The sequence below is a fragment of the Phyllostomus discolor genome, chromosome 15, assembly GCF_004126475.2.
Source record: "Phyllostomus discolor isolate MPI-MPIP mPhyDis1 chromosome 15, mPhyDis1.pri.v3, whole genome shotgun sequence".
Classification (NCBI taxonomy): domain Eukaryota; kingdom Metazoa; phylum Chordata; class Mammalia; order Chiroptera; family Phyllostomidae; genus Phyllostomus; species Phyllostomus discolor.
In genome coordinates, this window is record NC_040917.2 from 14,559,769 (window position 1) to 14,573,457 (window position 13,689).

The following is a 13,689-nucleotide window of genomic DNA, read 5'->3' on the forward strand; positions in this document are numbered from 1 at the left end:
CCACATTTACAGCTCAGTCACCAGCTTGGGCATGGCCCATTCTGAGAATCACCCGGCGAGCCACGGGAGCCCAGGGGTGGGTGTGCCCACCCACTCGGGGGAAACTCTTCTGGGGCAGAGGGGGCCGGGCTGGTCAGCGCCCTCCAGGCCCCGAGCCCCAGAGCCCGCTCCCAAAGCTGGAGCAGAGCTTGGGGGCCGCCCCACCCTGGCCTGAGCCCCAGGTCCTATGGCTCCTGGGCCCCCGGACCCCCAGCTAGGGCCACTGCTTCCCTGACCAAGGGTACCAGCTGTAACCCGGGAACCACTTCAAGCCTCTCCCCGGCTTGGACGTGGTGACACAGAGGACAGCCAGTTTGGGGGCGGGGGGGGGGGGCAGCGGGCAGGAAGGGCTCATGCCTAGGGAAGGCTGGCCTCATTTCCAAAGTGTTCCCTCACTGACACTAAAAATACCCTCGCTAAATCTCCTTTGCCCTCTGGCCCCTTCCAAGCACACGCAAGGTGCCCTGTGCTCCCCACGCTCGGGGGCCCATGGGGACAGGTCAGCACCTTCTCTCCCAGGGGCCCCTCGACCCCACAAGAGGGTCTCGTGGTGCACAGGGGCCATGCATGTGACGGGCAGGACCCCAGAGGAACCCAGCCCTGAGCTAGCAGCCAGACCTACATGGGCAGGACAGTGGGGTGTCACTGGATGGGGGTCCCCATGGAAGGGAGAGGAGGTGTCAGATACTGGAATGAGCTGACATCTCCTGAGGGGACCGAGTGCTCTAACCTGACTCCTGGCCGACCCCGGGGAACAAGGGGGAGGTGCCGTGACCTCTGCCTCAGAGGTGGGGGCCCTGTGGGGGCTCTCCTGGCAGCACCGACACCCCCGGCTGCACGTGGAGCCCCGGGCACCCAACCAGCTAGGCCAACAGGCCCCAGCAGCCCCCAGAGCAGGCGCAGCAGAGGCGGGGCCGAAACCTGGGCTCCGCTGGGGGAGTGCAGGTGCGCCAGCCACTGCCGGACGACCCGGGAAGGCAGCGTGGGCCAGGGTGGGCCGGGGTAGGGACTGGAGCGCAGCAGCCTCCAGGCCTCGGGCAACCCCAGGAACGCCGTTTACCCAGAACTGGAGGTGAATGTGCCCCCAGAGGTGGGACACGAGGTGACCCCAGGAGGCAACGCTGCAGCCCCAGGGACCACCCTGCCACCTCGGCCGAGGGCCCAGCTCACCGGAGGCTTCCTCAGGGCGGAGGGTCTTCTTGGCAACTTCAGCCAGTGCTCCAAAGCCCAGGCCCACGGCCAGACCTGCGAGGAGGAGGTGCAGGGCTCTAGGCATTCGCTCCGGAGCCGGGCCGCTGCCTGCTGGCCCTCACCCGCAAGCCCCCGACACACCCACCCCAGGTCCCTGGGGACGGACCCCTGAGGCCACTCCACTTTGAAAGGGGAGACGAAAAGGGTAGGAGAAGCACATCTGTAACAACAGATGTGGCAAGTGGTTTTGGGGAAAAAGCTCCACCCACCCCCGCCCCCATCACCTTTGCTCAGGAACAGGCTTAGGGGACACTCAGGGACACCCCGGGACAACGTGCAACCAGGAAACACACGGGGGACTCGGCGCAGTGGGGGAGGACTGAGAACGGGACATGCCCTAGGGACACAGTCCCCCACTGTGGGGGTCTGGGAAGAGTCTCCAGTTCTCTAGGGTTCTCTGAGTGCCTGCAGCTGGAGGAAAGGCCCCACAAAGCACGGTGGCACAAAGCAGCGGTCACCGGAGCAGTCGGAACACTTTGCAAAAGCAGAAGGTCGGGTGTCCCCAGGCGCAGCCAGAGGGGCCCTGGGAGCTCAGGCCGCAGCCCTCCCTCGGGCGCTGGCAGCGGTCTCAAGACGGGTTCCGGCCCTGCGCCCCCTTCTGCTGTCCTCTAGATCCAAGCTCGTTAATGCCATGTTGACCCAGAGGAGGGCGGTGGGTGACCCTGACTGCCCAGGAGGCCCGAGGAGCCCAGCAGCTGCCCACGAGAGCCACGCTGAGCGCCCGGGAGCCTGGCGTAGAGGCTCTTTCCTCTCCCTTCTGCACTGTCCCAGCTGGATGCAGAGGTACGTGTGGGGGAGCGGGGGACACACAGCGGCACAGAGAGAAGGAAGGGCGTGCAGCCGAGCACCCTGACCTCCGCAGAAGGAGCAGCCAAGACCCCGGGAAGACACTGAAGACGCCCTGAGACCAGCCGGTCTGGGGGCGGGGGAGCGGCAGCCCCCACTCCGGGAGGGGGCGGACTCACACCGGATGCCCCGACTGACAGGCAAGGAAACCTGCACACGCACACGCCTCCCCAAATTCCTCCAATGACTACACATCGCTTCTGTGAAGAACAGAAGGCCCTGCCCACTAAGTCACCGAGGGGACTGGGCGGAGTGCTCCGGCCGGCGCCGACGCCGGCGCCGCTGCGGAGGCGTCTGCCGTCACCAGGCCTCCCGTTCGGAACGGCGAGACTGGCGCGTCCAACGGAGTTCGGTGCCAGCCCGTGCACGGTCCAGCTCACGTAACGCCCCCTTCATTACAAAACCTTTTACTACACAATCACAAGCATGTAATTCTGTCACATAACGGTATCAGACTCAAGCACACCACAGGGCACTTTAGGTGAAATGTTTAAATCAAAACTATAAATTACTATACCCATGTTATTACCCCTACCAGCCACACTCAAGCAGGTGTTACTTCCGCCGGACCCTGTATATAATTTTAAAAAGCAAAAAACATGTGAAGTAAATTCTGATCATATATTTAACCCAGTATCTCCAGAATACTACTTCCACGAGCACTCAATATAGATATTAGTAGAGATATTTTACTTTGTTTTGTGCTAAGGTCTCACAGTCCAGTGCATTTGCCCCTGAGCACACCCCGGCTGGGACCAGCCTCACTTCCAGGGACCAGCCTCACCTCCAGGGCCCGGCACCCTGCGTGGCTGGTGGCCACTGCAGGGCACAGCACAGGAGCCCGGAAGGCCAAGCTCCAGCAGCCGCAGGGAGAAGCCGCTGTCATCTGGAAATGGCCCTCAGGGTGACCCCAAGGCTCACCAAGGATACCTGTGGATGCTGGGATGTAGCTGCCGGGACCTGTTCCCCCTGGGGGTCGCTGGGCACAGAGCTGGGAACCTCGCCTCCGGTTAAACGTTGACCTCCCTGCCCAGCCCTGCCCCACCCAGCACACTATCTGACTTAGTGAAATAAAGGACAATATTAACTTTCAAGCTCTAGCAAGTTTCACCAGTGTCTCCCTGCATCTAGATTTTCCTCTGCCTAGACCAAGTCCAAAGACAAACCTACAAAAAGAGGCAATGACATCAGAGGTTATCCAGCCTTGGGAACAGACGCCACAGCAGGGGCGGGGGGGGGGGGGGGGGGGGGGGCGGGGCGGGGACGGGAGTGGACGGAGCTCCTCCTTCTGCAGGCAGAGGCATCCCAGGGCTCTTCCTCTGTCCCCACCCCACCCCACCCCCTGATGCCTTGTCAAACTGCTCTCTGGCCAGCTCTGGGCTGCAGGTCAGGGTCAAAGGTCTCCAAGAACAAGGGCCCGTCATGAAATCATTAAACAAAAAAAACATTCTACAAAGGAGGCCTCAGGCTCCTCCTGCGGCCCTGCAAGAGCCCTCAAGACCAGCCCAGGGCCAGGCCCAGCCACCCCGCAGCCCTGACCCTGGCCTCGGAGTTCCTACTCCAGTGAACGGAGAAAACCAGCTCTCCCGCCATCCTGACTCAGCCAAGTTTAAGGCAATTCCCCGGCACGTTGTTGGGAGGAAAGGCAGCGTCCCAGATGGACGCTGCTTCTCTCAGAACCGGGTGGCACCGAGAGGCGAACACTGGATTCACCACCAGGTCCCAGTGAGGACACCCGGGGCCCACGAGCACTCGCTCCCTGTCACCTGTGGCCCAGCAGCCCCACCCCCCGCAGCCCTGGGAACAGCACGCCTCCCCACGTTCTGACCCGTCCTGGGGCCCGGCCTGGCCACACAGCCTGCTGGGAGCCCTGCAGGAACACGCGCCGTGGAACCTGCTCTGCGGCCCCCAGGGGGCGGCCTGGCCTCCATCCTGGCCTGTGAGAAGGTGCCAGCGCCTTCCGAGAACGTTCCCGACGTTTCCCATTTCCTTCACAAACAGCTTTACGGTCAAGAAACTGGGGGGGAGGGGCGGGAGCAGGGCCCTCTCCAGGGAGGAGCCCACTGGGGTGGTCTGGGAGCCTGGGCCCCCAGCCGTGCCCCTGCCCCCCCGAAGTCCCTCTGGAGGTCATGGGAGCCGAATGAGGCCGTCCCTGAGCAGCCACAGGCTTTTACCCAGGCGGGCCCCAGGGATTCAGGAGAAGATAAAACACCTTCTCACACACGGCACCGCAGGTAAGGAGGCTCGGGAACGTTCCTGTGGACCCCCAGGCCTGTCGGCCCACGAGGCTCAGGGAGGTTCTGGGCGACAGCAGGGGCAGAGCAACAGCTGCGAGTGCCCAGCCCCAGGGCGCTCACACGGCCTCGAACCCGGGTTCTGTCGGCACCGCTCCCGGTGCTGGGCGGGCGGACAGCAGGGCCCACCAGAGACAGCGGGCGGTGGGCAAGGACGCTGCCTCCGCTTCCAGACGACCCCGAACCCCGGTAACTCAGGCCGCTTTCTTTGCTGTCACTTGCACCCCCCAGGCTGCCCCCTGAGAGGAGGGGGGGCCCCAGGGAGGGGGCTGCAGCCCGCAGCCCAGGGGGAAGGGGACCTGGAAGGAGGAAGCTCCCTGCAGTGTGTTCTCGAAGGCTCTGGAGCTGGCCCTCCGTGCTGAGAACTGGGCCCCGGGGGGAGGGGGACACCTCACACGGCTCCCGTGTCGGCTGCAGGGGACAGCGGACCCATCTCGGGCAGCAGGCTCGCTCGACTGCCGTTTGGGGTGGAGGCCTCCTGGGCTCCGGTGCCGGCACACGCGAGCATCTGGCCCCGGGCCACGGAGGCGGCTGGGGCTCAGCTTCCTCACCGGGAACCGGAGACAATAACAACGGCCTTGCCCCCCTTGGAGCGTCTGAGAGGGGGAAATAGCCTCCTTCTGGGCTGGCTCCTGGAACAGCAGGCGCCCTGCCCCCACACCCCTGCCTCAGGCGTGACACTGGTGGCACCACGGCCTCGATGGAGGTCAACCGCCCTGCCAGCCAGTGGTTGTGGGGGGGACACGAAAGCACGGGGGTGGGCGCATAATGACCCCAGAGAAAGCCTCGTTGCTCACGTGCCAACAGTCCACCCAGGGGTGTCCGTCTTCAGGAAACGAGGCAACGAGAGCAGGCGGCTCTGCACCCCAACCTACGCAGCGCCTGCCTGGCACAGAGCACTCCTGTGCTGCTGTGTCTCTCAAGAAAACCAGCAGAGTCTCGTGAACTAGTTTTTAAAGTGAAGCATGTTTCTGGAAGTAAGGGTCCCTAACCTTTTACCTTTTAAACATAGTAAGATTTCCAAGAGTCCAGTCCCTCTACTCTTCATCCCTGACCCATTGTTCTCTCCTCAGCCTCCGAACTAGGCATCACCCTTCGAAACCCTCCCTAAACAGAACATGAACATCCCCCTCCCTTCCTCCTCTCCGCTCGCCGCCCGCTCTGCCGTCTCACTGCCCGCCCCCCCTCCCCTTGCTCTCTTCCCTGCTGCCTGGGGACCTGGACCGGGGACTCCTGAGCCAAAGTCCTCGCCGCCACCACAGCGCACGCGCAACTGCCCTCGGAGAGCTTTCTGCAGGGCCGCTTTCTCGGTCAGTCTCGTTTCTGTCATTGTCCCCTCTCCCTCGCCTCACAGGTGCAGAGGAGGTGAGACCGAGGCACGGAGAAAAGGGTGGAAGACATGGCAAGGAGCAGAGGAGACGCACGAAACAGAGGGAAGGGTCTGAGTGTGTGACCGGAGTCCCAGCAGGCGAGGAGACACAACAGGCCGGAGGCGTCATTTGAAGGAATGACCAGCCCGAGCCTGCCAGTCTGCAGCTCAGGACCACCTCGCGCTCACGAGGGGCGGACAAGGCAAAGGACACGGCAGGCGGACCCCCAGCCGTGAGCGGCCACGCCCGCCCCGCACTGGCACCGCCAAGACCCGAGCAGGCCTCGGTCTGACACAGCCCTGCCCACGGCCACTGGCCCAGGGCTCGCACGCAGACCGAGTTCACTGACTGTGCTGCCGGCATGGCCCGCCGGGGACCGCCGAGGGTCAGAGAAACGCGCTCCCGGCGCTCTGTCTGAGAGTCTGCACCACCACAGGGGACACGGTGCTTTCCCCGGGGATATTTTGCTCAGCAAATATGCTGCAGACATGCTAACACGGTGTCGTAAAGGCAGGTACCGCTGCTGCAAACCTTCGCCATGCAACGACCCTTCAGCTCCGACAGCAGGACGGGTGTGCTGGGCACCACGGCTATTCGAGCCCCAAAGTAAAGGACAAACAAAGCCCACAAGGCTAAAGCGTCTTGAAACGGACTTTCAACGACAGCAGCAGCTCAGGGCCGCAGCACCTCGGTGTCACTGCTGATGCCCCACAAGCCTGTGGGGGTCCAGCAAATGGGTCCCCAAATGGCTAGTCCCAGGGGCAAACCCTGTTCTGTCTGGGAGCCAAACAGGCCCGGAGAGGGACTCCGCCTCACTCCCCGGCCTCCTTCCTGCAGAGGCCCCCACGGGGCTGAGCAGCGGCGTGGTGGAGGCAGGAGGAAGAGCTGATGCTGCAGACACTGAGCCCCCCCGCCCCCCGCTGTGTGGCCGGAGACCTTTGTGCGTGCGGCCCTTCGTGCTGCAGCCCTTCGTGCGTGCGGCATCAGCCACACTGACCCCTAGGCGTGGGCTGGGGCAGAGTGGAAGCCAGGAGCTGGGCCACCCGTGGTGAGAAACACCCAGGACCCATTGCCAGACTCCCCAGGACACCCGTGGGCCCCACCCTCTTCCACCTCCAGCCCCGCTCAGCCAGGACGGGCATGCCCCGTCAAGGGAGGTGGCCCCAGGGCACGCAGCCAGCCACCTTACCTCCGAAGTTGGCCAGCCGCCCGATCCGTGTAACTGGCACCTTCCGCTCCCGAGCCCGCTCACTGAGCTAGAGGGCGAAGGGAAAGAGGCCTCGGGAAGTCAGCTAGCGGGGACGGGAGCAGCCTTCCAGGCCCTCCCTCCACCCTCACCCCCAAAGGCAGCAGGCCCGCCCAGCAGCACACTCCAGCAAGAAGAGGCCTCCCCGTCCCCAAAGCCAAAGCCTCCGACCCCACGATCCCTGGAGGGGCTGACACCAGCACCGCCATGAGAACCACCGGCGGGCGGCTCCGGGGGCTCCCAGACGCACCATCTGCTTGTGGGGCTTGCCCTCAGGGCGAGCCTTGGCCTGCCGGGCCTTCTCGATGTCCTCGGCCGTAAGGCCCTCCACAGGGGACTGGTCCTGGTGGAAGAGCCGTCGCTGAAGGCCAGCGGCAGAGAAGGGGGCTCCAGTGTCCACGAAGAGCCTCCCGTTCACCCTGCCCAGAGGAGAGGCAGCCTGGCCCGGGAGCCCCGCTGTCCTAAAGGGCCCGCTGTCCACATAGGTTGAGGCCGGGCCCGCGCTGCCGGCGTGACCGGGGGGCGGAGACGATGGCTGGTCTTGGAAGGAGGCTGCAGAGAAATCCTCGGGGGCTCCCTCGGCCCCTGGCCCTGAGAAGTGCAACTCTGATTCCAGGTCGTCAAAGCCCTCGGCGGCAGCGGGAGGCTCTTCATGCCTCTGGCCCTGCAGGGAACAGACGCGGGGACAGATGAGAGGGGCAGGGGCCAGCCAGTGGCCCCCGGGGCCGCCCCCCTCGGCCGCCCCCCTCTGCAGAAGACAGCACGCCCCTACTGTCCTGCCCTCTGTCCCCCCAGAGGGCAGCACCCATCACTCCCGAGGCCTGTGGTCAGTTCTGGAGCCCCGGGGCCAGCAGGCCCAGGTTCCAGCCCTGCCTCTGCCAGGGCCCCGCCGTGTGGCCCCACCACAGCCTCTGAGAACCTGCGGGGCGCCCAGCTGGGACCGGGCGAGGGACTACCGCTCCCGGCAAGTTCTTCACCTGCTGACCAGGGCAAAGGACAGGCCCCTGGGGCCGTGGGGAGGGTAAACCAGGGCAAAGGACAGGAGACTTTGGAGAAGCCCAGGCATAACCCCGGATGAGCGAAGGCAAGGGCAGCGTGCAGCGGGCCGCCCCACCGCTCTAGGCCAGCGCCTCACCGGACACAGGACTCCACCGGGCGGCCGCGACACACCCTTAAGGGGCTCTCGCCAGATGCCATGCAGCCGTCAGGGCCGGCCTGGCTGCCCCTGGCAGTCAGGGGTATGTGTTTTCCTGATAACAGGTGCCGAGACCTGACCTTCATGCCCAGGTTCTCCCTACTTTTGAGCCCTGAGTGACCTTGAGTGAGTTCCTGACCTTCCTGGCACCCCTCCTAGACCGGCCGCCTTACCTGCACCATTCCCAAGACCATGCCGATCTGCTCCGCCGCAGTGGACTGCAGGGCCCTGGCCGCCACGAGGAGCTCCCCGCCGAGGCCCAGGTGCTGCAGGTGGGTTTCCACGGTTGCCTGGGTCAGCTTGGCGAGGCCTCTGACCAACATGATGGCGTCCCCCAGCATGGCAGCCATCCCTCAGGGCTGGAAGAGAGCAGGCCGAGTCAGGGCGGGGGTCACACCTCCCACGGGGTCCCATGCACATCAGTCAGCTCCACCCCAGACCCTGGGCAGCAGGCGACTGCCTGGGTTCCACTGACCGGGATACCACCCTTCTGATGCAGGCTGACAGGGAGAAGGGAGAGGGGAAGGGCCCAGGGCTCAAGGTCAGCCCAGGCACTCGCCTGCACTGCGGGCACTGAATGCAGGGATCCAAGGGGTCCGGGCTGCGCCCCGACGTGTTCTCACCTGGTCTCACGGCCACCTGACGAAACCCCCGGTGGCACAGACAGGTGCACTGATGTGCCCACAGTCTCCCCGCCACCAAGCGGCAGAACCGGGAACTGAATCAGAAATGCTGCCTGAGCCCGGCGTTCTTTCCTCTGGGCCACACCCTAGGCTGGAGCGGGCGCACTGGTTCCCGAAACAGCTCCCTGCAGGCCCGGGGCCCTGTCCCCAGCCCATTAGGGCTGCCCGTCCCTGCCCAGCAGCCCTCACTCTACCCAGACACCATGAGACCCACAGGCAGAGCCCCCCGCCCCCGCCACCCCCCGCCGACCAAGCTCAACTGTTCACCAGTGTTTTCACACTGCAGTCCAGCCTCAAAGACAACAGGGTGTGAGCAGAAAAGGAAGTATCCGTGGCTCCACAGGTAGCGTGCCTTACAAAACTTGTTTCCCTGTGTGTGAGCACACAGCGCTTCTCTGTGTTTTTTCTCTACCGGGTCACAGTCTAAAAAAGTGTGTTTCTTAATGTAGGTCAGGGTCAAAGAGGCTGGAAAGCCAGTGTTCCCAGTGGTGCCTCGCAGGGTGGGGAGTGTGTTGTCCATCACCCAAGTATTTCTCAACACCCGCTAGGGGCTGTGTGCTGGGAGGGGGAGGGTAAGGTCCTGCTAACAAACTGGGGCTGAAGAAAACCACAAGAAGGAGAGGAACAGCGGGGTGCCCCGCGGAAGACGCACTCTGGGTGGCGCAGGGGAGAGCCGGAGTCTGCTAAGCGCCTCAGGGGTGAGATGGGAACCAGAGCGCGGAGGGGCGTGGGAGGCACTGTGGGCGGGGGGGGGGGGGGGGGCCGCCCCCCCCCCAGTGAGCTAGCACGCGGAGGCGGAGCAGGGCCGGGGGCACTGGACACAGGGCATGGGCCCACAGGAGAGAGAGGGCGGTCCCCCTCTTCTTGTCACACTCGTGAACAGAAGAACACACTGGAAGCTCGGGTGAGAGCGCTGAGTAGGACCACAGCCGGAACCCCAGCGAGCTCTGAGGCAGCAGGCAGGCTCACTCCCACCCGCCCGTCCTTCGCAGCAGGGGAGCGCCAGGTCAGCCCAGGAGTCCCTGAAGGGGCCTGCCCTGCTCCCCGGAGCAAACCCTGCTTTCGTCAGACCGACAGATGTTGCCAGTAAACAGCCTCCCGTCCGTGAGCAGACAGATTCACGTGCACATTTCAGAACCACAGCTCCTCTGACAGAAGTATTTACCTAATGAGCTGGGGCCGTACCCAAACCTCCCACATGCTGCCCTGCTCAGTACAAAGTGCCTCCTTCACACTCTGATCAATAACAGGTATGGTTTTGTTTTGTTTTGTTTTATTTTGTTTTGTTTTGCAAAGGAGTGTCTACCCGAAAAAAGTGGGGGCAGACAAGGGGAACAACTAACTGCCAAAAGGGAATACCTTTTCAGAACTTTTCTCATCTCCTAGTTATCAGAGACTGGGTCTCACACACCCTACTTCTCGTGCCCAGACCCCAGCGTGACGCGGAACCCAGCTCCCCGGAACTGGGGTGCAGACCCCGTCTGGGAATGCACGAGAGCCAGGCACCCGGCTGCCCTTTCACTGTGACCTTACACGACACTGAGAGCTCCCCAAACACAGGTAGAACCCAAATTAAAGATCTCATCCTCATGTGATTGCATCTACAAGCATCGGAGCCCTCGCTTCACCCCGCCTCCTCCTGCTGGCCCTTGAACGGGCTCTCGGGTCGGCCTGGGAGTGACGCAGGCACGGAGGGTTCAGGCCTTGCCCACCTGGCCATGTGCATCCCAGAGGCCTCGGAGCCCACCTGCTCCCCCAGAGGGGGGAAAACCCGGAGCTCAAGGTGGGCACAAACGGTGGCAGTGGAGGACAAGCAATCGTGTCTCGGAGTGCCCGCAAGGCGCCAGCACCTCCCGGGACTCTGGGCCAGCCCATGCAGGTCTGGGAAGAGCCTGCCCTCGGCCCCAGGGTGCTCCCAGCTGGGGTGGCATGCACGCACACCTACAGTGGGCACGGACGCCAGCAAGACGGCCAGAGGCCAACCGGGGCTCTCATGCCAGGACCAGGAGGTGGCTGACCGGTGGAAATGACCGTCCTGAGAGCCTGGACACAGGGTCCCAGCCCCGCCGCCTCTGCTGACCCTAAGCGTGTAACGCGCCTCTTCACCCCTCTCAGTGAGAGAGCACCTTCGCTGGCTCGCCGGGCCGTCTCCTGCCCTGACACGCTGAGCGCTGTAAAGGAAGTAAATAAACACGTTGTCTGGAGAGAGATCAGACCGGAGCACACGCAGCTCGCCGCTCCCGGGGGACGGAGCCTGGGAAAGACCCACAAGCGCGTCCCTGGACAGGGGAGTCCTCGAGCTCTGAGAGGAAGTTTTCTGTTGACCCTTCGCTCCCTGACACCCCCCGCCCCCAGATCCTGTCCCACTCACACTGGAGAAAAGACTCACACAGTGCTGCTGCTGCTGCTGCTTGGCCAGACACGGTAGCGTGCGGCAGCAGGAAGACGAGGTTGGGTTCTCTTCACAGAATAAACAGAAGAGGCCGTCCTGAAGGCACCCAGCAAAGGCAGGCGTCATGCGCTTTTCCCCTTAGGACCCACGTGGGGAGCTTACTTTGTGGGGAGGGCTCCCGTACACGCCCCAGATCCCCCCTTCTCAGCCAGAGCTCACCATCTGTCACGTGTCTCTCCTCACAGGTGACAGCAAGCCAGACACGTGTGTGAATTTACTAAGCCGCTGTTCAACCCCCTTTGTGGCCATCAAGTGTGGCGTGGCATCCAAGCAAAGCGGTGGCATTGGCACCTCTCAAGTCCACTGCCCTCCTCTGGCCTCTCCCCTCCCTGAGCTGCCCCCACAGCCCCGGGTAGCTGCTGCAGAGCCCATACGCCAGTTGCAGAGGAAGGCCTTGATCTTGAGGAGTCAGTGAAGCACCCTGAGCAGCCTTCTCCCGAGCAGGCTTCGCCCAGCCGTCGGTGGCACACGTGTCACCACGACGTCCAGCGGGCATGGAGCTCAGCCTGTGCAGAACTGACCTCACCAGTCTCTGAGATTCCTAAGACGCTGAAAGAACCTCCATGACCTAGCCCACCCCCGGCTCCCCAGCCTTATTTGCCATGTTCGATCCACTGACTGTGGCCAGCCGGGCCAGCCCAGTCCTCCTGCCTGCGGGCCTCTGCACGGGAACACACTGGCTTTCCTCCTCACTGAGTCTCCACTAACATCACCTCCTCGGGGCGGCCCTCCCCAACGCGCCCCGCCCCTGAGCCCTATCCACGTCCCCGTAAGGCACCCCGTTCTCACCCCATCCCAGCAGTGGCCGTGCTCCAGATTCCCCACCGGGCCGTCAGCCAGAGAAGGGCGAGGACCACACCGGCCCTCCGCATTCCATACCTCCAGCACCTAGCACTGTGCTCGACACGGAGCAGGCAGGCCACACGCCTCATAAATGAAAGCAACTCAGCTGGCCTCTCCGAGGTGCAGTGCGAGGAAGCCTGCTGTTTCTAGGACAGGCTCCACCTGCCTGCAGCTCTTGTTCTGCACACAGAATCAAAGGCCTCGCGGGGGCCTCGGAGGGGCCAGGTTGGGGGCAGGGTTCTCATGCTGCAGTGGGCATGAGGATCACCCAGGGGACTTGGTCAAGCACAGATTCTAGGCCCTGCCCCCTGTTTCTGATCCCGCGGGTCTGGGACGGGGCCTGAGAACCTGCATTGCTGACAAGCCCCAGGTGCTACGGTCACTGACGGCCCTGGAAGGCGCCCTGAGAACGCCGTTCTGCCCTGGAAGAGGGAACGAGAGCGCGGGCACCCACACCCGAGGGCGGGCGGGACATCCACACAGGCTCCCTTCACTGGACGTCTCTTCCTGCTGCCCCTCCCCAGAAGTCTGGCCTGGCCCTTAAGTAGAAACCTTCCACCTGCCCCTTCCTTCCCCATTTCCCGTCAAGAAACTGAAAACAGACATGAAAAACGAATGAGCCTGAAGACAATGACCCACACAGCCGGCCACCATGGGGCCGGAAAGACGGTCACGGCCAGCACCCTTCAGAAGGACTGTCCAGTGATCTTCAGGGGGCCTTGGGTAGGGCCCCCAAGCGGCCTTCTGCCCCCACCCCCAAGTCAAGAACAATCTTTTGGGGGGGCATGAACATTCCCGATTCCCAGCCTGCACGGGCCCTGAGAAGCTCCTTTGCCTGCCTGAAGCTCTTCTTTGCCCTCAGAGAAAAGGAAGCGCCAGCTGACGGCTCCCCCAAGGACCCGAGGGTGCACGTGTCACGGAAAAGGCGCAGGCCTCTGAACCAACCCATCAATCTCCACAGACGTGCTTCGCCTCAGCCTCCAGCAATCCCACACCAGGGGCTGTCACTCAAACACCGCAGGCGACTCCCGGCTTCTGTCCAGTGAGGTCTGGCCTCCAGGCCTCTGTCAGCACGTTCAGAAATATCCTGACGCGCTATCGGTTTTCAAAGGCAACCAGGGACACGAAGAAGAGCCCAGGGGCAGAGAGAGAGAGAGAGAGAGAAGACCCGCCCCCATGGTTCCCCTCCGCCAGCCCCAGCCCGGGCCCGGTGGGTGCAGCCTGCACGGCGGGAGCCAGCCCACCAGAGGCACACAGTCCCCACAGCCGCCAGGAGTCACTGCCTGCAGGAAGTCCTCCCTCCCCTCTGCCCCCCAGGTCGTCCTGCCTGCCAGTTATCCAAGAGTCCCGACAAAATCTGTCAACTGCATTTCCTTTTAAAAAGTACGTGTGATAATTTAGCAACAAGAATGTAGAACCCGACACTGTCTAAGATGATGTAAATAGTGGCATATACCCCCAGGGTCAGAT

At 63.4% G+C, this 13,689-nt stretch overlaps 1 protein-coding gene across 1 annotated transcript in view; it reads right to left on the reverse strand.

Annotated features, from left to right (window-relative positions):
• COQ8A (coenzyme Q8A) overlaps positions 1-13,689 on the reverse strand; it is a 35,061-nt gene that overhangs the window by 6,753 nt on the left and 14,619 nt on the right. The window contains exons 2-5 of the mRNA XM_028531388.2: positions 8,415-8,600; positions 7,297-7,710; positions 6,990-7,056; positions 1,210-1,284 (exon numbers count right to left, since the gene is read on the reverse strand). Coding sequence (XP_028387189.1) covers positions 1,210-1,284; positions 6,990-7,056; positions 7,297-7,710; positions 8,415-8,591 — 733 coding nt within the window. The 5' untranslated portion in view covers positions 8,592-8,600. The remainder of the gene's footprint in view (positions 1-1,209; positions 1,285-6,989; positions 7,057-7,296; positions 7,711-8,414; positions 8,601-13,689) is intronic.